Source organism: Phoxinus phoxinus (assembly GCF_949152265.1).
Source record: "Phoxinus phoxinus genome assembly, chromosome: 8".
NCBI classification, from domain to species: domain Eukaryota; kingdom Metazoa; phylum Chordata; class Actinopteri; order Cypriniformes; family Leuciscidae; genus Phoxinus; species Phoxinus phoxinus.
Genome location: NC_136883.1, coordinates 29195516 through 29220863, shown reverse-complemented (window position 1 = coordinate 29220863; position 25348 = coordinate 29195516). Strand labels below are relative to the sequence as shown.

Below are 25348 nucleotides of genomic sequence, written 5' to 3'. Positions count from 1 at the left end.
ACTAGTGTTCCCTTAAAATAAATATTTGGTTACACTGTATTTTAAGGTGCCTTTGTTACAGTGTAATTGTATACTTAAGTACTGAGTAATATTAATAAACAACATGAACTTACTATATGGTTAGGGTTAGTTGCATGTAATAATGCATAATGTACTGTTATTAATATAATAAGTACAAGTAAAGTGTAACAAGGACAGTGTAAAATAAAGTGTTACCAATATTTATAACCTCTAATGAAGAGCAATATAAATGAATAAATAAATATTTGAGAGAAAAGTATAACTAGAAAAATTTACATTCACTATTGAAATTTGTCTAATTAAATTCCATGCCATTTCCAAGCCTGGAAAACAGAATCCTATAATATGTCCAGGACTGTGAGAACCCTGTATGTATAGTACAGTCCAGATTGCTGGTTGCAACCAAATCTACCAAAGTGAAAAATCTCACTGATACTAATATAATAAATAATATAATCTCCATGAGATGTGCAAATTGATTGCTTGATATTGGATGTCATGAGAGATAAACTGTAATTGTATATTTGATATGGCTTTTAAAAAAGAATAGCAACTGAGAGATGTAATAAACTAAAACAGAAAATGCAGGGCAAAACAATAACGTCACGTCAAATTAAAAATGAGGTTTATGATAAAAAATTAAATTCAAACAAAACTGAACTGAATGTGTTTATTTTTATTTCAAATCATGGAAAAAAATACAAATATAAGTTGACAAAATAATGGTGGAATGAGGACAATAAAGGAGGGTTGCAAGAGAAGGGTGGGGTGGGGCGTTTCAGTTCATTAGGACCTCCATCTGAACCAGTCTGGCATTGGTATCTCCAGCCATCCGATACGGAATCATTCCCGCAAACGTGATCAGAGCCCGGGCTTGACTGCGCAGCAGCTACAGAGAAACACACACACACTTGAGAAGAGCTATTCAGGATTGGACATTTAACACACACTGTGACAATACATGTTAGTGAATAATGGTCTCAGGATTAGTTTTATAGTTGAATAAGCAATAATTGTTATCTTAGAGAAAACATCTTACCGTGTCTCTGTCCTCTAGGGTACGCTGTGGTCTTCCTGGTGTGCCTGCTGCAGCCCCCTTTAGACGCTTATACTGCGTGAACAGGATATTCATTGTGGCCAGAAGAACCTCTGACAAATTATGTCTGACCTAGAAAGATTAGGACATAATAGAGAGAAATGTCATGTGAATTAAGGTCTCCATTTTGGCTATTTAAAAAACACGCATCATTTTTCAAAAAAACGTTTGAAAACACATGCTAACAACTTGTTCATTTGGGGTCACCTGAAATGGCACAATAGCTTAGCATTTGAGATAACAGCAAGTGGACAATTTATGCTAATGCAAGATGATCTCTTACCTCATCACTGAAGTTTCTGAAGGCCGCGACTCGCTCCTCAACACTGTCCTGACTTAAGGGAACCAACTTTAGCCTCTCAATAACCTGACACAGAATGGCACAAAAATATAGATTAGTCAGATGCCTAGCACTAGCAGCACGGGGCCAAGGTCAGCAGGGGTCTAATTGGCGACTTACATCGTAGGCTCGATCTATGTGGCCGGCGTGGTACTCATCAAAGAACGTCATGAGGTCCAGAAGAAGGTAGAATGTGCTGTCCACAGACTTCTCCCCAGCTATACCGTTGGTACGGTACCTGTGCTCAAACAAACAAAAGGTGTTCATTGAAACTACAAGACCATAAAACCCATAATGCATTAGATGGAGGCTACTAATGAAAGCCTGTAACAAAAAAAAGTAGTTGTGAGATAAAATAAGAAATAGTCGCAATTGGCAGATACTATTACAATCACTATTACAAGGAACAGTCTAATTGCAATGAATAGTCGTAATTGGGAGATATAAATGAACTTTTTTTTAGCCATAATCTATAGAGGTGTACAAAATACTTGCCTTTCAGCAATAGCCACTGCCATGTTTTTGAGTCGCTCTTTGTTGGACTGGGGCTCGCTGACTTGAGATATAACTGGACTCAGCAGTTTGTTCATCAGCTCCAGGACGTTATCAGAGTTCTGATGCAGGAAAGAAAAGATGTGTTAGGCACAAAAGCATCACTAGACTAATAAACCCAATGGCACATCACAGCATCTTACCTTGGCTAACTCGTACAGTTTGACGGCCTCCTCAAACAATCCCTTGTTCTCGGCCTCCGCGGCAACCTTGGTAATGATGGCCCGCGTGTCTCCGGCAAACTTGTCAATCACGCCGGGCTGAAGGGATTCAAACAAGCACTGCTTAGAGCAGAGGACTTTGAATGCACAATGGTGTTGTCAAAATGGCTTTGAGCATGAAAGGCCAGACTGTGTTGTAAAGACCTCTGAGACAAAAGCACATTCTACACAACCCTGCACGGCTGAATGAACCAAATATAAAGCAAAATCAATGTGTGCACAATGAGTTACAGAGAAAAAAAGTGGCACGTTCGCGGGCTGCTAGTCAGGTTATATAACAACAAAAGCATCCAAACTACCTTTCTGCTTCCATCTTTTTCGAGTCTTCCAAGAAGCATATCAAACTACAGGAAGAGAGTTAAGAATTGACAGAAATTATGTAATGATAACAGCAATTAGTATGCAGAAACTCTTCTTCCAATGAGCTCGTACACGCTTCTTACCTCCCGACTCTCGATGACTAGCTCGCTGACACAGCGCATGAACATGTTTTCTCCTTGACTGTCCTTCTCATTCCTGTGGCCAATCAGAAAACAGCGATTGAGTTTTCACTCGGTGCAGTACAGCAATTATGCCATTTGTAGCACAAAATCACTTTGACCTGCGAATGAACGTGCTCGCTTTGTGATGCGCACGGAAACCCAGAGATAAAAGACATTTAGATGATCAACTGTTTCCCGTGGCTGTGAGGTCTCTTAAAACAATGGGGCAAGTTAGCATCAAATTCACAGTGTGCATGGAACAGGTTTAATTATTCATGGTTCATTCGTGGAAGGTTCTGAGTTATTCATGACACATTAATCTCTTCTCAGAGAGGGATTTTCAGGGAAAAAGTCATGACTTACAGTTCAGCCACTCATCAAACAGGAAACAAGATGATTTCAGAACAGGTTTTGGTATAATGAAGTATAGATTTGCTCGATAGCTGTTCAACCTGACTGATTTGAGATCAGTTCTTTCAGTATGTTACCCCAGATGACCCAATAGCATCAGCTGGGGTTAGGATGACCATTACCGGAGGAAGTAGAAGTACTGTAGAGCCTCTCGTGGGTCAGTGGACTCAAACTTGCGGGTGTAGAGCATAAGCAGCCTGATGAAGTTCAGCCTTCGCACCATTGGAGGATCTCCTGCCTCTTGACTCACTGAGAAGAGACCAGAAACCTCCTTAGAACAGAAACTAGATTCAATTTAGAGTTGTCACTCAATGATCACAACTTACAGAGTTGTGCGCTCTGGCCTGATGATTTGAGCAGCAGTTTGAGTTCGTACAGCACCAGAGCTACGTGAACTGCATGGCTGCGCAGACGCTCCACTCGGAAAAGGAACGCTATGGCCGCCTCAAACTGTGCCGTCAGGAAAAGCACCTGGAAGTACAGGAATGGCTGGTGGCTGGCTGAGAAATGGGACTCACCTGCAGAAAACAATTCAAATAATGCCACACACCTTTATGAACACACTCATTAACATCTGGGATAATCCAAAACCACTTACAAAACAATATAAACCACATATTGGAAATGTGCACATGCAGCCAATAAGGATTTGTAACTTAAGGAATTCGAATGCTTCTTTAAGCGAGTAATAGGTTCCACATAAATCTTCCTCAGCTGTGAAGTGCTTAAATAGGCTGTTTCATTTCCATTTGCATGAGTTGAAATAATCCCCTCTTATTTAAATTGCCATTAAAACTGACGTCTTAAAGCAGCATTGAAAAGACCTGCTGCGACTTTGCATGGAGCGTAGTGGCAGCGCAGCTGGGAGTGAAGGAGTCTTATCAGCAATAGAGGGAGTCTTTAATGTGGTGTACTGCAGGAGTGCTGGAGAGATAAGACTGACTCATCAGGCAGGTGGAAGAAACTAAGCGGATGCCTTTTTAAAACTGGGCGAGAAGAAGTTTAAGCCATGAGAAAACAGCACAATGACATACAGTTTTATCTGGGCTAGGCACACTGGCAGAAAGTGAATAGGGGGGTTTTGCATACTGACTAACTTCCTAGTCTTTCAAATGCCCAATTAAATCTCTTCCTTTAGGACTGGAGTGAATCTAAAAGATAAGTGGGAAGATTTATTGGCTTTATGGAATAATTTGACCTGAGTTTTGCACATTGACAGAGGCCACTTGATTTATAGAGTTAAGAATAGATATCTCTCTCCCAATGCATTAAGACATCTTGCCAACATATTTTTGTAACTGTAATATTATTAACTAGTGTAGTCTGATTAATCCAGTTTTACAGAAATGGTTAGGATCCCCTTGTGGCTAGCAAATTTTGACCAATTTGATACCAATTTTCATAATTATTTTTCTTTGAATCGAATCTAGTTGAAACCTGCCAGTCACAGAACAGCTGTTTATATATATACACACACACTATACTTATATATGGTTTAATATTATATTTAATTCCATATTTAAATATATATATATTCAAATAATGATGACTGTGGGTCTCACCGTAGTCCTCCAGTAGCTGTTTCTGAAGTTGTGCCAGAGTCATTCTGTCCTGAGGGGAGCTGCTACCGTCCTCATCAAAACACACTTGATTCAGCTGGTAGGGACACAGAACACGACTCAAAAACTGGGCAACTAAACTCATCAGTAAAAGATTACTAACGTACAGCTATAACGTACACTGATATACAATCAGTGACTATATCTGACCTTGAGCCACAGGTAGTCCTCGGTCTTATCGGCCACTTCTCCGTGATTGTCGGCGATGTCGCATTTACCGATGAGGCAGTAGACCGCGCGCTTGTAGGGGTCGGCGCTGTTCCTCAGCACACGTCGGTAATGAAGTCGTAGTTTATTCTCTGTGGCTGGAGACAAACTGAGAAGAACAATGCAGTTGAGTAAATTTATAAAGAACTATAAAACAGATTTACTGAATTATTCAGTTTTAAGAAACTTCTGCATGAGATACAAAAAGGGAGCAAGCTGGGTCAAGCATACCAGAGAGAAGTAGTTACCAAAAGCAGAATAGAAATAGTTCTCTTAGGATGTGATCTAGTTTTTGGGGTGTGCGTATGTGCGTTCTCACCGTCGGTCGGGGCTGTTCATGTACTCCTGAAACCAGATCTTAAAGTCTCCCAGCTGATGCTGTGCCCTGTTCACCACCTGCATGGCGGCAGACAGGTCTCCACAACGCAGGCAGAAATAGATCAGAGCCCACACTGAATGTCCCTCCACCTCGCCGTCCTGTTACACACATGCACGCACAGCAAGGTTTATCCTCGGGTCACACTGCGTCCATTTACCCCCTTTTTACTTTCAAGTCTGAAATAAGCAGCTTATTGGCCCATGCAGGGAGAATCCACTGCTGTTATCTAAACTACGGAAAGCCACACTCAGAGTATCTGCAGTGATGGCGTCTAATCTGTATGATGTAGTGCTGCCTGTGCTGAGCGGTGTGGACACGTTTTGCTGCAGTACCTGCATGCCTGGCAGCGGGGTCGGCAGCTTGATGTTTAGGAAGCTGCATACGAGCTGATAAGTGCCAGGTACACCACCCAACTGAGCCTGGTGCAGATTCCCAAAAACAGTGACCATAGTGTAATTTTTATAGCTGTAGAAGAGAGACACAAGCATTGGCTTAAAATAATGATTGGTTTACAAAACTATTCACAAATATTCAATATACACACATTTTTTCATTAATTTCCATGAGTTTTCAAGTGCTGGACTATGTGGTGAGAAATCCCTGATATTTTCAGGTTTTCAAGAACCATAAACATTTTTTATTCAGCAAGGATGCATTAAATGTAACAGTAACAGTAAAGGCATTTATAATGTTACAAAAGATTTCTATTCTAAACAAATTCTGTTCTTTTGAAGTTTCTATTTATCAAAGAATCCTGACAAAAATGGATCATGGTTTTCACTAAAATATTAAACAGTACAACTGTTTTCAACATTGATAAAAAGACATATTTCTTGAGCACCAAATTAGCATATTAGAATGATTTCTGAAGGATCATGTGACACTGAAGGCTAGAGTAATGATGATAATTCAGCTTCACCATCACAGAAATAAATTACATATATTTTTAGATAACTGTGATTTTGTATATGTACATTTCTGAAATACATAACTTAGACAGTTACCTCTGATAACAGATCACTCTACATTGTAATGTGGACTCATGCATTTTCTGTAAAGCTGCTTAAAACGATGAGTATTGTGAAAAGCGCTACGCAAATAAATGTGAATTGAATGAAACATGCAATTTGTCAATATTATCTCTCTAATCAAAGAGCAAGCTGCATTTCCTTTCTTTCACCTGTTCTCCAGGAACTGTAGAGCTTGTCTGACGAAGGCCATCTGCATGTCCACAGAAACTCGACTCTTCAGAGTGTCCTTTGCCGGCACCAACAAAACGTCGGTCATCTGCTTCACCATGAGCCACATGTCTGAAACGTTCTACAAACACACGTACAAACAAATTTACTATTAATGCAATCGCTTCCCTACATTTCCGAGATGAAAAGCACAGTTAAGAACACACATGCTGAAGCCAAATGTGATATACCTTATCATCCAGGCTTTCGGCCACTGATGCACAGAGATCTCCCAGGTTGGGCTGAAGATGCCCATTTACTATTTTCTCATTGAAGACGTAGATCTAAAAAGAGGAAAAATACAAATTGAGAATGAAGGTCAAAGACTGATTGCTGTCTAAGGCCAAGCTCTGGGCAGCCGGATCCACTATGATCTGGAGGTAAAATGAAGGATGATGAAAAACAAAACAAACAGGATAAAGATGTTTAGTAGGTCTTCAAAAAAGAGTGCAAAGACTAGAAAGATGACTCCGCAGGCGATGTGGCGACACATGATTAGAGAAAAAAAAGAAAGGAAATAGAAGAGAGATCTGATAAATAAAAAGGAGAACAAAGGAGAAGAGAGTGAGAAACAGCCCTCCCCTTTATGGATAGATTGGGAGCTTACCCATCATGCCATCATCCAGCCAATCAATCTTATAGATCAATCGAGCTAGGCTCGCAAAACACAACACATTTATTCTTGTGTCTAGATCACCGACCAAGAGAAAAGCTAAGCTGAACTAAATGACAGACAATGTACTCTGAGTAACCATGAGCCACTCGTTTATTTTCAACATGTCTGCATGATTTATTAGTGATTATATTGCTGTCGGCCAGTTTGTTCTTTCTCTGTGATGTTTCAAAATTCTGGAGAGTTAACATTTCTACTGTAAATGATAATGTTTAGATGACTGATTTCATGCTTGTATAATTATACGCTAAAGCTTTAATACATTTTTATTATTTTTTTTAATATTATGCATTAAAATTATTTCTTAAAATATATAATAGATATATAGTAAATGTATATACATACAAATAAATAAATCAGAACATTTTAAAGAAAATTATTTATAGATACAGTATATATATTTATTTATTTATTATTATTTATCATATTTATTTTGTATATGTGTGGCTTTCTACAAACCTGTCGGCTGTAGGCAACTTCAACACTGTCCAGTGCACTGCGTCCTGGAACTGCGACCTCACTCACGAAACTGGGCTGTGGGGCACATAGCAACAGTCGTTAAGGCATAAACAAGGATGTCTACACAACAAGACCGTATTGATATGCTCTACATGTGTAGGTGTGCATATGTGCCTCTAAAAGCGTGGGTTTGACAAGTGCACAAGCTGCGTTTATCTCGGAGAGTTGTTTTAATCTAAATGCAGCGACCAATGTAGCGTGAAGCTATTGTTAAGAACATAACTCGCGCTTGAGAGCACACAGCTCAGTACTGTGAATATACAGAGAGAGACACACACACGAAAACCTTAAATTTTGTATGTGGACATAATTGTATCCAACCCGTTCTAAAAAAAAAAAAAAATCACATTTAGAAAGATTTGACATTGATAAAGCATATGGTGCTTTAATTTAAATTATTTTCAAAGACACTCATACACACGCACGCGCGCACATACACTCCCTAGTAGCAAATTCCATGAACAGCCTGGCAAGAAAGCCACTGAGGCGTTGTAGTTAGTGTGACTATCTAGCAGGGAGGGGCGACTCAGGCTGGTGGTACAAGGAAGAGTGAGCTCCTGGCATAGGAAGAGAACAGCAGGTCACACATGGAAAATTGAACTGCTGTTTAATAATTAAAGCAGCAGGACAGCAGTCAAAAATCTCCTAGAGCAAAATACACAATATACACACAAACAGAACACTCTTCTCGAATCCTTTATAGGACAATAAAAGGAAAGACAAAAGCGCATTCTGAGGTTTCATGATCTCAAAAAGACTGTCACTATTTGCCGTAGACAGACTATTGTTATACTTGAGGACATAATTTTTTTTTTGGTATATATTATTCAGAAGAGGAGTGCTTGTCATCTTCAATGTTTGATGTTTTCTACATCTTTCCCTCTTGCTCACCTCTCCATTTTGTGACAGCAGATGTGAGCAATACTGGCAAAACACCCTTTATTTATGAATAATAGCCTCTAAAAACAACCAATGTCATCCCATCTTATTCTCATGATTTTCCCCTCTTGAATGCTGAGAGCATATACAACTCTCTCTATAAAATATACACACATATGAATATACCCACAGCTAACAAGAAAAAACTAATTCTTGTTAGTTATGGCAACTTGTTAGTTATGGCAACTAATAATGTTATATAAAATATAAAATTCAATATTTGAATATATATTTAAAAATAAAATAATAAATAAATATATATATATATATATATATATATATATTATACATATATATATATATATAAAATTATTAATAATTTTTAATGAATAAAAAGACAATCAGGTCTAAATGACCTTGTCTAAAAAGAACTACTAGAAAAGCTCTTGCCAGATAAGATTTCACTAACACTCAGATCCAGGCCAAACGTAGCCACAGGCTGGCCGTATCACAGCAACAGATCTGAACAAGCTCCTTAGATGCTATAAGAAAATTTGAGCTTCATGAACACGTCATATGTGAGGTGAGTGTGTGATATATCTCTATATATAATACAAGGGAGCTATATCATATCATATCTGTCCTGTGTGTGTATTGTGTTTTATGTGGCGTGATGTTCCTCAGACCTCCACTTCCTGGCTGAAGTCCAGTGCATCCTCTCCAGCTCCCAGCAGGGTGTGCAACACTCTCTGCTTCACCTGCTCCCACTGCACCAAAATAGAGTCTCTGTGGTACTCCTCCGCCAACAGTAATGTCTGCGAGAAGGACAGAACGAGTAAAATCGAGGGGACGAGGTACAAATCACACATCAAAAACAGAATACATGTGATGATAGAGAGCAAAATGAGTGAAACTAGAAAGCCTTCAGTGAATATATAGGTTACCCAACATGTGACGCATTAAAATTAGCAAGTGGAGTAAGAAGGGAGCAGCCTGGATCTGGGAAGCATGCTGTGCACAATAAGCGCTAACGGGCAGCACTATCTTCACCCCTCCCCCAATCCCACCTCCGAGGGACAAGGAACGAGAGCTGGGCCTGGGGAGACTCAAACTGGGTCTGGCCCGCTAAAGCCTGGATGCGCGGAGGCTTCGCTAATGGAACTGTGCCGCTATCTGGGTCTGTCTTCACGCCTACTACCGATTTAGCCCATACCCTGATTGAATCCAAAGACCTTTCGTCTATTTTTCTCGGTCCCGGCGGATCGACGTGTGATAATTGCAAGCGTTCTAATTAAAAAGGCTTCTGAACTCTGGAGGAAGAGATTTTGGAATAAAGCTTAATGAGGGAGGGAGTGAGATAATATCAGTTCAATGTGCAGAAGTTAATGTGAATCAGGTAAAATTCAGAGATGAAAAGACGCATAGGGGCTTTTTGTTTTAGGGTGGGAAATAATAGTGCATGGCTTTATAAGCACTTCAGAAACTAGCTGTTCTCCAAATGATTTTGCTGGGTCAAAAAAGCCATTAATCAACCTGCAGTTTACTCCATTCTCACTTGGGGTCCAAAATTAATACAACAATTAAATAAATAAATAGTGTGAGTAATGTGAGAGTAAAGTACTTGCCAGTTGGACGGTAACTTTATTAGGAACTGCAGTTCATGTAGAATTTTAAGAACTATTGTCTGACACTTGCTGATGTAAGTGACATGCAAGATTCAAAAACGCATAAATGGTCTGCTTAAGAAGACTTCTACTTCTAAAACGTCTATCCTAAATTTCTGCCCAGCTCTCCATGCGGCAACAAATATGTGGAATATTCCTCCCATTAAGCTCCAATAATAAAAATATGAGGAACTAAATCAAGATGAGTTGTCATGTTTTTCCAGACAGGTGCCATTATTTTTTTTAAATAAATATAAATCATGCAAAACAGTTTTGATGGCCTGTAAGAAATATTTACATACGGTATATATAATATTCAGCAAAAGTTGTGTCAAAATCTTGCAAAAAGTTGATTTTGACCCTGTCCGAGATGGACATAAATTTTACTGTAGTGCTTGAGGACCCAAAACTTTCACCAGCGACGTTTTGTCACATGCAGGTCATCTGGGTCATTGGTTAACACCTCCTCTTTGGTGAGCAAATTATCCTCTCCGTCTCTTTGCTGACATTCCTCCTCCTGAGAGGTTTGATGACTAGACTGAGAGGATAGATGGATATTGACCTGAGCTCTCTGCTGCTGAGAGATGGATACCGTAATAACAGCTGAAAGGGCCTGTTTTTACCTCGCTGACAGTGGCTGAAGAGGCAATAAGGGGAAAAGGGGATTTGGCCTGAAACAGAAAGAGTGACCCTCGGAAGGAGACGGTTTTAAAGGAGCTGTCAGATGAATTGTCAGATTCTAAATGTCTGGACAATACGGGATGTAGTTACACTGGGGTTTAATGTTGCTAAAAATCACGTTCCTTTCCTCTGCAATGGACAAAAAGGCATAATTTGACCGACTAAGAAAATAATGTAAAAGGATATAGAGCAGTGAAGGAAAACACTCACCCTGCGGCGTGATTCCTCGATGGCTGACAGCAGTGCATTGTCTCTCTCGTTCTTGAGAAAGCCCTGGAACAAGAGACACGGCATGGAGGTTAAACGTACTGCAACCTACTTTCCCCTTTTTTTGCATGCAGAGCACACGCCCTCTCTCCCTTTCTCTCTCATTCCCTCAATACTTCCTCTAAGACGCAAGCACCACAGGCTAGAGATGGAGAATTGGCATCATTATTGAAATAACTCCTAAAAATGTGCTTAGAATCGACCCTATGCGAGATCGCTCGCCCAAAATGGCGGCTCTCGACTGTTCAGAGCTTGTTCAGCAAAGCTTTGGTTCAATACGTTCTTGAGTATACCAAAAATACTGTGCATTTTAAGACACCCCACATTCATGCAAACACGGTTCTACACACAGAAGTTCATGGACGGGTTTGGAAAATGTGGTTCAAACTGCTTGGTTTCTACGCATCTGGACTTTTTGGACCAATCTCTATGACACTGACAATACCAGAGACAAGCCCAATTTGAATGTTCCCCACTGCAAATCATTAAGCTAACAGCTGCTTATATCCAATTATGGGCCATCATCATCTAAAACGTCATCTTTGTTCGATCACAGATGGAAAACGCACACATCAGTAGCCTCCACGGATACACAAGCTACATTTTCTGACTAGATGACGAGTGTGCAGCTCGAACAACCTGTATGGATGCATTACAAGCACTCGTTTTTGATGTACACCAGGGTAACGAACACTCACACACACACACCCGCATTCATTTTGATTAAACAGAACAGAAAGATCCAGCAGCTGATTCTGAGGACAGAGAAGTCACTGGAATGGCGTGCAACACACACACATTGAGTGGGGGCTGGGACAGGGAGTGGTACTGATGGAAGGGAAAAGCTGGTTCTGATGGGTTTGGAGGATCATCAGATCGCTAAAAAGCCAATATTGAAGGATGGAGAGAAATGTGACCTCTGAACTGGAACATCATCCGCTTTTATTATTGTAACAAAGCATCAAGTACATTTTCCATTGATTTTTACTGAATACGGTAATGTCATAAAAAACATGCCACTACATTGATTTTCGAGAGGTTTCCTTGACTCCATCATTAAATCCTTGACTCCTCTCTCTTATCCAAGTGTTAAGTACAGAGTTTAATCCTGACCTCCCCCCCCCCGATGATTCCTCACTTCTTTCCTCCCCCCTCTGAGATCGCACGACCCCCATCACCCCATCCACACTTTGACTGACAGCTGTAAATGAGGATTGATTTATTCTGATTTGGGGAACGCAACGTCTAAATGACACATCTGAACGAACAAGCCGAGCTAATGGATACAGAGATGGAAAGTGGGTGGGGGATTGGGGGGGGTTAAGATGTGGGAGCAGCCAACATTTCGTACTTAGCAGCATTATTTCTTGCTCAGTCACTGTGCCTCCACCCGCTAGCTACAGAACAGTGCCCCCTTCAGGCATCCATGCTCTGCATCAAGTACCCAAGACCCACTAACTTACAAAAGGAACATTTCAAATGGATGCATGTGGGTCATGCCTAAACTGAGAACATGCTTAATACATACTGTGTAATGTGTCATTGCATATGTCATTTTAACCCATTATTAATCACATCGAATTAAAGTTCTCAGAGGAGATCAGAAGTGCAATTTATACCAAAGATTCACATATCTTCTGATGCACATTTTAAATCATCTGACAACGGTGAAATAAATGCGTGACTAAAGGCTAGCATTAAAGCAGCTAGACAAAGTGCAGATCTCATATGCTGAAAGGAAGGTTATCATATCCCCTACAATTAAGCACTGTGGATTTCTGGAAGATTCAAAGCACAGCGAATATTGAGCGAGTTTGATAGAGATAAAAATGGTGCATCATTACGGGCAAAAAAAAACATCATTACAATATGAAATACATACTCTATAAAGCCATAGTAATGAATGCAACATAAAATTCATACATGTTCATGATGCACACACCTTCTTTTGGATGCATTTATATTTTGAAATCAGGTATAACGTAATGCGCTGATAATGACCATCACAGATTGAGAAGTTAAGTGAAAATAGCAGGAGCATATAGCAGAAAAAATGACATGGATTGGCATCGAATGCAAGAGATGGACAAAAGACATGCATACATATGCCAACCAAACCCACGGCAGTTGATTTAAACAAAACACCCCCTCTATATCTAGACATCCCTCTCTTTTTCTTTTCTTTCATTTACTTCTGCACAATAAGGAGTGAAGGAACCCCACCCTAATCCAACCACTTCCTGTGTGACAGACAAGCCTTCATCCTCCTCCTCGCCATCTTCATCATCCCTTCGGAGAAGGCGACGGTCTCATTTTCCTGGTTAAACCGACTGACCGAGACACATGTAGTATAGCGAGGTGTTGAATGCATGTGCGTGTAGGTGATACTCACTCATGCTCTGGTTTAACCTGCTGGGAAAGTGCTGCTGGGAGGTGAAACTGTCTAGGAGCGGGGTGCCCGTCCCCTGCTCGTGCTCTCTCCATCTTCTTCGTTCTGTAGAAGCGGGCCAGTGCATTTCTAGGGCGTTTCAGACCTCTTTTACCAGAGGCCCACTCTGTCTGCCACATGCACTCTTCTTTACCTCAAGGCGGCCCACTGGTCTGAACCTAGATATGAGCCACGAGCAGGGTTACTGTGGGCTGCTTTATTGTCGGAGGCGGAGCGTACCAAGTCAGCCCAGAGACACGGGGGGGGAATCTGAGAAGTCATTATTCAACCTGATCCGTGTGCCTGTTTACCATCAGCCGTCCACCCCTCCTCCTCATCTCTCCTCCAGCATCCCTGCCAGCCTCCTCGTTCACTCTCACTCATTCCTTCCTTTTTTTAAACATCTCTGCATCCTTCCTTTTTCCACTTCTGCTAGCGCAATGCAATTATGGTAATGGACCCCCCCACACACACACACTCTCCTGATGGATTTCGACATCCTGTCCAGAAACTGGGCTAATAATCCTCTTAAGAGTCATGTTTAGTTAATGAACAGAGTGCACTGACCAGAGATCAGACTTCACATGTAGAGCTATTTGCACTTATCCCACACCTACCATTGTGTGCTTAGATAACACACTCTAGTGTGAAGGTATGGTGCAGAAAAGATGGAAGTAAGTTGAAGTGAGAGTTAAAGAAAAAGATGAGATGCATCGCCTGTTTCGGCGCCATTTTGCTCGGGTAAAGCATCTCCTGCATTCAGTCTGTCATTTAAGGCGTTTGCCTTTTTGACTACAGGACATAGGCACCTAAATCGAGTCTGTGCCTTAAAAAATTATTTTATTTAGCTTTTATAAAGGAAACGTGGGTTAGAAGACTGCACATTTGCCCACACACACACAAACGCAGAAGGCGAGAGAAAGGCAAGAGACTACGCCTCATCAGCAGCAAGCATTTCCTTTGTCTTCAGGCAGGCAGCTCAGCAGCCTTATGGAGCACGCACAATATACAATTTACCGCCACCTCACAGGGTCGATCCACATCTGGATATCTCGGCACAAATGTCCTGATACAATTCTGAGCATGGCACCTGCAGCATCTTTGTTTTATTCAGCAGCGAGTATAATGCGATTCTGAACGTCTTTTCAATAGCAGATTGAGACGGCGGCGATACATAATGAGAATGAAAATGATGATAAATGGAAGAGCAGTTACACAAGTTCGACAAAAGGAAGATATTAAATCTCATAGCCCTTAGAGTCAATCAGAGTTGTACTGAAAATAATAAAGAGATTGCCAGCCACACACACACACACACACACACACACATTCGGGCAGGGAGGGAAGGTGAGGAAAGTGCCAGGCAGTAAGTGCACTTCCAGTAAGAGTCGAGCCGCACTCTGGCAGGCCCACCACAAAAATATGTCTGACAAAAAGACGAGAGTAGGGGGAGGGATAGAGACAGTGAAAAAGAGAAGGAGAGAAGAGATAAGCAGAGGAAAAGATGGGTGAGGGTAGATGGTTTCAAACCTTCAGGAAGCAAAAACCAAGTAGATCATTAGAGGACTGGATGAGTCAACAGCCAATTCTCTATGAACGTCTATAACATTCGAACAGACGAGAATATGTTTATCCTTTATGGAAAGAAGTAATTGAGGACATCATCCAATATCAGGACATAATCTGTTAAACGTCTCCTGTACATTAAATGGGTGTGACTGAGTGATTGTTCAAAAATTTGAAATATCTTTTGATTCTGAAATGCAGTCAAAATCTGTGCACTACGGTTGTGCTATGGGTAACACGAGTTGAAGGGAGGGTAAAATTCTCACCCTCAGGCCATCCAAGGTGTAGGAGTCTCTTTCTCTTTAGTAGAATAGAAGATTTTTAACTGAAACCGTGGTCCTTGATAATTCATATAATAAAAGTAAATAGCTAACGTCACTTTGAGAATCAAAATACCAGTGGCTCCTGATGACACATTGGTCATATGAAGTGAAACTATCAGTCTGTGCAAGAAAATGAACATTATTTACAATATTACCAATAATCCACAGCGTCGCCAAACAGTCCTGAGCCCATCCACAACAGTCTGGAGCGCAAACTTCCTGTCGCATAATGACATATGTACGGAAGCAAACTCACGTCAATTCACTGTGTTTGTTTACAACAGAGAGGGAGGATGCATGTGTTATATTGTTCATCAAAATGGTACTTGCTTATTCTTATCCTGGATACCGGAACCTATATAAAAAATTAAGATTATGTTTGCTTGCGCGATCTCAACAGGGAAGATTGACTTAACAGATTCTCAACGTTTGAGCTCCCATGCATACGTCATAATGCAACAGGAAGCTTGTGCCCAAGACTGTCATGAATGTACTCAGGACTGTTTGCCGAGGCTGTGTATTCCAGGTAATAATGTTGTAAATAATGTTCAGTTTCTTGCACAGACTGATCATTTCACTTCATAAAACATCAATGTATCATCAGAAGCCACAGGTATTCATTTTGTTTTGTCTGTATATCGTTTGACTCCAAATAGCAGTGACTTGCATTATTTGAATCACCAAGGACAACAGTTTCCGCTAAAAATCTTCTTTACTGTTACTACTGAAGAAAAAGTCACCTACATCTTGGATGACCTGAGGGTAAGTAAATTAACAGCAAATTTTCATTTTTGAGTGAACTGTCCCTTTAAAGTCCTGGCACCCAGCTCAGATTCTGATTACTTCCTGTCTGTTCTATATATTATACAAATAAAGCTGTAAAATGCCTAAATAAAATGATCTTAGTGTTTTTCTCATACAGGCTACAGAAATGCCTCGTCTCTGACAGCATTGAAAATAGGCCATAGATTTGGATAATTTAAAGCTAATCACCAGTTTAGAGCCATGCTTTCCCAAGTTATGGAAGCCCTTCGGTAAGACATAAAATGCCCCTTCAGTAAGACTTATAGTACCACTTCATCGACATAAAACCACAAAAGTGCTCCTTTTAACTCATATTATACTGGACATCATTTAGCATAGTCAATAATATTGTTAAGATGCCATTTATTACAATGACTCACTTTAAAACTTAAAACAATCAATACAAGTAGCTTCCTCTCAAACTGAAGCACTTAGAGAAATAAGGAATATATTTTATAACTGAGAAATGCACAGAGCAAATCTACCACAGTTTAGAGTCTTTATATATATATATATATTTTTTTTTTTAGACAAATTAACTGAGGGATATTTTGACAGAATTGGTCAAAAAAAATAGGAATAACAAAGTAAAACTGACATCTTTCCCAATAATGATTAAATTATTTACCAAAACTTTACCACACATAACAAATGGCTCAAATGTCAATATAAAAATCAGTTGCAGCCACAACTAGCCCAAGACTAGTTGCCCACTGAAGCTTAGCAGGATTGAGCCTGGTTAGTACCTGGATGGGAGACCTTCTGGGACAACTAGGTTGCTGCTGGAAGAGGTGTTAGTGAGGCCAGAAGGGGGTGCTCACCCTGTAGTCTGTGTGGGTCCGAACGCCCCAGTAAAATGATGAGGACACTATACTGTCAAAAAGCACTGTCCTATGGATGGGATGTTAAACAAAGGTCCTGACTCTCTGTGGTCACAAAAAAATCCCATGTCTTTCAAATCCAAAATGTCTTTCAAAAGAGTAGGGGTGTAACCCCGGCATCCTAGCCAAATTTGCCCAGTGGCCTCTGTCTGTCATGGCCTCCTAATCATCCCCACATATATATATACTAGAATCCAGGTGGATTCTGCACATTGGTGGTGGTTGAGGAGATTCCCCCTTCCATGTAAATCGCTTTGAGTGCCGAGAAAAGTGCTATATATGTAATGTAATTAATTATTATTATTTGATGATGGATGAAGCCCCAAGAAATGGCATGACAAGAGCATTTACGCCATCAGGCTTTAGTTTATCCCAAATCCACTTTAACATTCAAGTATGTGATGATATATTACTTCCTGTGCTTTTGTGTAAATACATTTAGGTCACTGGTTTGCAGCATTAAATGTATACACACTGGTACAAACATTTTCCACTTATGCAGTAAAATCCCACCAAACAGACTAATTTAAGCTTAGTAGCTCACAATGCTATGAGGTGTGCAGACATGGACAAAAGCCACAAAGAAGTCTCCAACTTTAATTTCATGCGGTTTGCCAGCTCAGTGTTTACTTGACTGCTGATTCCTGACTCTAGTGAGCTCACTATAATTCACTAAACCTGTAGCATCACAATGCGGTCACCATAAACATCACCCTTCTGTCCCTTTCTGAACCCACATGCTCCATTTGTCTTCAGGTGCTTTGTGTACCAGAAGAGAGAATAACAAACGGGTATTGGAAATATGCATGAATTGAATAATCCTCTGGTATCAACAACATCCACAGGGGGGCGTAGTAACCCCTGTTAAGTTTAATGAAGTAATAAATGTAAAAAGGCAAACTTATTTATTTATTTTGATTTACAAAGGCAACAGTCAGCAAAAACACTAAACTCTTTCTTAATCTGTAATGCTCTTGGCTGTGTAATTTCAATGTTTGTTTGTAAAAGGTTTAAAAAATTACACAATGCATTGCCTGACTCAAGTTTTGCCAAGTCACACCTCTTGGCCATCACGAGTCACGACTGTCGTACTATTACAGATGCAGCTGAATTCAATTGTAACTCATTGCTACAGCAAAGTCACGCCTTAAACACATATAATCAATTCACACAGCATTAACTATATAGTTCCTAAAAGTTGCCATACACAAATTCCCAAATCCAAATAAACAGCAGGGAATGCATGGGGTATGGTACACACACAAGAAAAGCTGCACTAAGGAGCAATGATAATGAACATGAATAGTAGGAAAACCTGTTGCCATGAAGATAGACGCATACACAAACTGTCTGAGACCCATTAGACCCATCCTGTCTCTCAAGCTCATAGTGCTAATTATAAATGGGCTGAGTGTGGAGATTGTTTAAATGTTTATTTGGCTTCTAGTGAGGCAGTGATGCGGAATGTCTCATCAAATTATTACCCTAAGTCGATGCAGAGTACATCAGGGAAAGCAATAACAAAAACCAAACACGACTAACAAAAATGTTTCAGGACAGTAAAATCTTTTTTAAAAGAAATTAATACTTCTGTTCAGCAAGGATGCATTCAATTAATCAAAAGTGACAGTAAATACATTTATAATGTTAAAAGAAAATTCCATTTAAAATAAATGCTGTTCTTTGGAATTTTCTATTCATAAAATAATATGTCAGACTGTATCATGGTTTCCACAAAAATATTAAGCAGTAACTGTTTTCAATATTGATAATAATGAGAAAATGCTTCTTGAGCACCAAATCAGCATCGGCCTGTTAGAATGATTTCTGAAAGATCATATGACAATGAAGTCTGAAGTAATGCATGTTTATTAAATGCATAGCAGATGGTTTCAAATTGTGCATTTGAAAAAAGTTAAAAAAAAAATGCATTTGATAGCACCTTTAAAAGCAAAATCAACTAGGTATCTGATTAAGTTTAACTTACAGACAATAGAGCACAGATATGAGTGCAACTAATTAAAATATATTTAAAAAAACTTATCAGACCAGGCTAGCAATTTAGTCATATGTATATGATGTCCATGTATATGACAAGCAAACTTGTATCAAGTGGTGGTGTAAAGCTTGATTTTACTGCCCATGCATGTTTTAAAATGAGAAAAAAAAGAGGACAATGAGACTCAGACTATAAAATATAGAATATAAAACGAGAAATGCTACACTGTTGCCTTCTGACCATATCGAAAGAAAGTAACTTGGTTTTCTATGTAAAAGAAACCCACTAAATCTTTGGAAAAACTCCATCACAACACAATATTCAAGCAAAATGTACTTTGCAAGGCAATTTTATGAAACGGCTGGTTTCCACTTATTTGCTGCTCTTAAAGCTGCAGTCGGCAAGTTTGGCAGATTGAGGGGACTTAGCCAAAAATGTTTATGTTTACAGCTCTCATGCCCCTCACCCACTACCGCTAACACCCTTCCATCGCGTTTGTGCCCGCCAGTGCGTGTACCAGATTTTCTGTGAACGTGCCCGTCTCTTCAGCATCATTTTCTTTGGTTGTTTTGGACCTCCTAGCTCTGGTTGTTAACCGCGGAATTGGAAACTTGTTAGTAGATTTTCTCTCCGCCATCACGCTTCGTACAATCCAACACACCTGCAAACTTTAGGCATGTGCATGTGATATTGTAACGTGCGAGAGAGGGGGGATCTGTTGCATGTGCACGAACTGTGATTGACAGTCAGATCTCACACCCCCCTGCGCTGACTGGACCAGAAGTACCCGGAGCGGTGGATTTTTGCAAAACAAATAACATGCATCAGTGGAGGTAGTGAAGGTAGAAGCTTTTTTAGAAGGGTTTTTCTAAAACCGGCTGATTTATGTTGTTCTGTTGGAGAATAGTGTCGGTATCAGTGAATATGATAAAAACATTTTATGCCGACTTCAGCTTTAAATGCTTTTCTTTTGAACTTTTTATTTTCCAAAGAATCCTGGGAAAAAATAATCGTGGTTTCCACAAAAATATTGAGCAGCACTGTTTTAAACATTGATAATCATAAGAAATGCTACTTAAAGGCACAACATGTAATTTAGGCTGCTAGAGGTCGCTTATTCAAAACAAAGGCGTAGCCTTTGATGATGCTGTGAATGAGCGTGGATTCATGGGAGATGTCGTCTTCACCTTCACCGATGGAAAGGAATCCGACGAAATCATGTTCATGGATGAGCTAATGTATAAAGTTTTATCATCGTTACTGTGGTATAAAGGAGGGCTGGAGCAAATGCTTATCAGAGAGACCTGCAATACACATCGGCATTGAGTCCAGTGGTGCTTTTATTATGCTTATGCTGAAAACAATCATACTAAATACATTTGAGAGTGTTGAAAGTTATATTATAATGCGTTCGCTCGGTAGAATATCATATTAATAAAAAAAAAACTGGATGACTTGTATTGCTAAATGACATGCTAATTTTAAAATATAATGTGTGATGGACAAAGCTCTCAATGATTATGCCTTGTTAGCCACTTGACAAAATAGTAGGGGTGTACCAAAAAAATCGATTCACAGAAGAATCTAGATTCTCATTGGCAACGATTCTGAATCGATCTGAAATGTCCAAGAATCGATTTAATAAATAAATAAAATCAGCTGGCTGTTCGCCTCCATTTTTGTAACGGGACGTGAGCGGCAAATCACTAAAACAAAAAGGAAGCAAATGGATGAGAGGGAGATCTTTCGTTCCTACCATTTGCATGTGTTTTAAGTCCTGTCAGTTTAACAGGGCGCGCTTGACAGGGCATAAGAACGAGCAGAGAGAGAGAGCCGGCCGCGCGCGCGCACTCACCCGAGCGCTGTCTGCTCTCTCTCTCTCCCTCGCGCATATGAATCAAAATCAATTAATACGATGGTGTCGGGAAAAAAACTCTCCAGTGATGAAATGGTTTCTGTGTTGACAAATCTTGTGCGATATCCTAAACTGCCGAATGCATTGCTTGTTTTTTCTGTTTACATTTCATTGTGAATGCTGCTACGTCAGAGCGGCCAAAGCGTCAACAAGATTCCCCGTACTTTTTGACAAGCGTCCTTGACAGGGCGACCATAGCTTTTTTTGCAGCTCAAGTCGGCGGCGGTGTGAACGTACAGTCAGCCGCCAGCTCCAGACCAACGCACAACTGCAGTGCAACGCACACTGCAGTGCTTCACGAAACTCCCTGCCAACTCCGAGAGGGCAAAAAAAAAAAAAAAACTCGGTCTATCGCTGCTACATCGCCAGGTAGCTTAGGGGTAGGACTATTATTCATTTTGAAAGAAGCACTTTATTTTCATAACTTGTTATTCTTTAAGTTACTGTGTCTGACTGAGAAATATAGATGTTTTTTTGTCTTCACCGGTTGTGTTCTACATGATATTTGTGGTAAACTGCATCTATTTTCAACCATTTTGTATTATGAAGAAGCACTTTTGTTTTGTTCCAACTTATTTTATAGCTAGATACTAATGAGTAGCAATTGAGAACATGTTTTTGATAAAAGGCACTTCCCTGAGAATTGAACTTAATAAATGTGAAAAAAGACACTTTAAAGTCTCCGTTTGTCATTCTGTATAGCAAAGCAGATGAGAGTAGATCATGATCAGAAACCCGATTAGAAATCATTATGGATAAAATCGAATCGAATCGTTTTGAATCGAAAATCTTTTTGAATCGAAAATCGATTTTGAATCGAATCGTGGCCTCAAGAATCGGAATCGAATCGAATCGTGAGATGGTAAAAGATTCCCACCCCTACAAAATAGTGTTGTCTCTGAGGCATGGTACAAACAATGTAGGCTATTCTAAGTAAATCAAGAAAACAAGTGATTCAAACAATAAGACTAACTGTGTTGAGCTATACATTGTTGGAAAGGTTTGAAATAATGCTACACAAGTCATCAAAATATAACATTGTTCTAGTGGTTTTTGGAAAGATATTGTGCCTTTAAGCAGATCAACTTAAACTAAAATTAAGCAAATCAGCATATTAGAGTGATTTCTGAAGAATCATGTGAATATTTAAAAATAATCTATTACAAAAACATTTTACAATATTGTTATATAATATAATGATGTTTGTTATATATTGTTTTACTGAATATTTGTATAAATTAAATGCAGCCTTGGTGAGCATAAGAAAACTTCTTTAAAAAGCCATTAAAAATCTTACAGACCCCAAAATTTAGAAATGTAAAACTGTAGTGTGTAGCCTACATCCATAAAATTAGAGCACTTTGATAACAACACATGCTACAGTTTAAACAATTAAAGCAGTAGCTAAATATATGACATATTTATAACACAGCTGCATCTCATGGGATGCATTGGGGAGGTATAAAGTATTAACACAACTATGAACACAACCTCCCACCCAAACAAAACACCTACTAACCTGAATGTCTGTGTCCTTGACTGGCTCAAGAGGCTCAAATGTGGTGGCTGCACTGAGACTTTCAAGACGCTGGGAGATATGGAAGATGTCAAGACCACGAGAGCCCAGGAGGATGGAGCTGAAGTAAAATAAAAAATATGACACCATTTTAAAGAGCATGCTTTTTTTTTTTTTTATTACTTCCAATGCATTTAAAAGGAATGCCAATTCATATAATCACATCAAACTGAAAACTCACGCTTTTACATCAGCTGTGTCTTGAGAGGTTCTGGTGAGAGTGCGGGACCGTAGTCGCTCTCCTGCCTGCTGGATCTCCTGTAGGTTTCGCTCGACATGGGGCAACTCGGACACGGCCTCAGTCTCTGCTGCAAGCTGTTCTGCCTGCTGCAGGAGTTCCCCAAAGCCCTCAGTATCCATTTCCAGCACCTGATCCACCTGACAGCAAAACAAGAGCAGTATGCCTGTTACACATGGTGATAATTATGCACATCATTTGTATTCAGTATATCAGTTACCAAAGTAACAGTAACACCCAGCAGATTATCAGATACTCGTTATTGTCATCACTGTAATACTGAAAGCGTTTTACATTGATAACCCTACAGTTTGAAAGAGACTACAAGTTCATTTATCATTATTTTACAGTAGTAACGTTACCTGTGGGATTTATGTTGAAAATATATATAATTTCATGATTACTTAGGTAACGTTAAGTCAGTGACATGGTATACATACATTCGCATTTATTCTTTTAGCATAACTGGACAGACAGATAGATAGATAGATAGATAGATAGATAGATAGATAGATAGATAGATAGATAGATAGATAGATAGATAGATAGATAGATAGATAACACAATAGTAGTACTACATTGAATGAACGTTACTGTTGTTTAACTTGCATGATAACTGTAGTCAATAGAAATGACTAACTTGCTAGCAAGCTAACAGCTTGACATGAGGTGCTGTCGGTAAACGTGTCCCAAACAGACACCTGTCAAATGTGACTACAATTAACAAGCTATTAAATAGTTAATTAGTTCACGCATATATAACAACCCACCTCGCTGAATGTGTATTCTTATAGCGGCTATAATAGAATGATTTATCTTTAGCCGCTATGCTAAACACATCCCCCTCGTGAACTCCCGGGTTCCTGTGAGAGCGAGCGCTGATTGGTTCAAACCGTTTTTTCCCAAAAACACTCGCGACTAGAGCCTCGATAGAACTTTATTCAGATGTTTCTGTTTACAAATTACAATACGTACGACGAGATCAAGTCATGCACAATTTCATTCTGTAAGATTACTTTGAAATACTTGGAGTATGATTCACAACCGGTGCAACGTCATAGAATGTCTCTAAACAGATTCACGCCACCTTAGGGGAAAAGTGGTGGACTAACCTTACAACATTCAAAAGAGTTTTGTGTGGTTGGGTGCATCACTAATGTTTGTAAAAAAAAACAATGTTTTTCTTTGCCGGACAGAAGGCAATTTTTTTTTTTTTTTCTTTGGACATAAGGCAATTGTCGCTGCATCATGTATTGCATGACATCAAGCTTGATTGGAAAGCAGGACATTAGCAACCTTAAACATACAGTTTAAGTTATGGAAGCTTCGCACAACTCCAATATTTTACAACCTATCATGATCCTCGTGTTATTTTAGATAACGGCTGGGCTGTCTTAGTCTGTATGTCCGTTATCATCTAGCCCAGGCTACCTGCCATCACCATCCATATCTTGCTGTTATGGAAATTTCATGAAGAATTACGGATGATGCTATCGAAAGCTAAGTCAGGCTAGTTGTATGGCTGGACAGAAAAGTACACTAAGTACTCTAAATAGAAAGACGTAATATATACATTTAAAGATGTTTACTTTCAAAAACGAAGTAACCATCACTGGCTTACCTGGTGGCTCGATGAGGTACGAGTAAATGTCAGGGTAAGACACCTCTGGCCACGGGGTGGGGTTGTTACATCAATTTGACGCTGGGAGAATGAAGGGACATGTTTTTTAATTGACCAAATTAAGTTTGTGGATGTATCTTTCACGCTCTATGGCAGGCAGCGGTGTCCGATATAGGCTACTTGATATCATGGTAACGTTAAGCCATATGATGTCTAAAAATCATGATAGTAACATTGTACTATAATAGTAGGCTATAATGTTTTAATAATATAAACTTTATATAATATTTAAATTAAATTATATATAGGCCTACATTTGTACAATATAATTAATAATAGTAGTAGTACTAAATTACAATATCAAATTCATATTAATATTAAGTCCTTAATTACACCATGAGGGTAAAACATGCAACTTGCATCTGCCTCATTTAACTACCAGTGACAAATGAATGTGTGCCAGAATACAGAGTAGGACAAACAGCATTTGGCAAATAAAATAAATGGTAATTTCCCACCTTGGAAAAACTTTGTTTTGCTTTAACCCAACATTGAAAAACATTTATGTTTTCCTCTTCACAGTGACTGTTTTTCCAGATATGCTCCTAATGAGAGTAACGTTTCAGGAGCGGAGTTGCAAAGTTACCTATACAGATCGTTTAAAAGGGACCATCGAAATGAAGTGTTAAAATTAACAGTGGGTGGGTCTTGATTGCACTGCCATCTTATGTATTCTAAAACTTGCATT

The 25348-nt window shown here is 39.5% G+C and overlaps 1 protein-coding gene across 2 annotated transcripts; it reads right to left on the bottom strand.

Annotated features, from left to right (window-relative positions):
• Window positions 1-677: 677 nt before the first annotated feature.
• Window positions 678-24672, bottom strand: nup93 (nucleoporin 93). Of its 2 annotated transcripts, none has more exons than XM_079620812.1 (22): window positions 24601-24672; window positions 22923-23119; window positions 22685-22802; window positions 11193-11255; window positions 9324-9452; window positions 7699-7773; window positions 6758-6850; window positions 6509-6648; window positions 5661-5793; window positions 5269-5426; window positions 4893-5058; window positions 4686-4779; window positions 3450-3641; window positions 3246-3372; window positions 2674-2746; window positions 2530-2574; window positions 2153-2269; window positions 1953-2071; window positions 1578-1695; window positions 1401-1484; window positions 1061-1189; window positions 678-910 (listed from the first exon to the last, which is right to left on the bottom strand). In XM_079620812.1, exons 2-22 carry the CDS (start codon window positions 23099-23101, stop codon window positions 800-802), a joined length of 2463 nt encoding a protein of 820 aa, XP_079476938.1. In that variant the 5' UTR covers window positions 23102-23119; window positions 24601-24672; the 3' UTR covers window positions 678-799. The 2 variants fall into 2 exon arrangements, with proteins under 2 accessions (XP_079476938.1, XP_079476937.1); XM_079620811.1 differs by lacking the exon at window positions 24601-24672 and adding an exon at window positions 23750-24043.
• Between the last annotated feature and the right edge of the window lie 676 nt (window positions 24673-25348).

Coding starts and splice junctions, on each gene's coding strand:
- nup93 (XM_079620812.1), bottom strand. CDS start 23,101: ATGGATACTGAGGGCTTTGGGGAACTCCTGCAGCAGGCAGAACAGCTT. Junction 5,059..5,268: donor ATGAACAGCCCCGACCGACG/GTGAGAACGCAC, acceptor TGTTCTTCTCAG/TTTGTCTCCAGCCACAGAGA. Junction 911..1,060: donor CCCTAGAGGACAGAGACACG/GTAAGATGTTTT, acceptor GTTTCTCTGTAG/CTGCTGCGCAGTCAAGCCCG.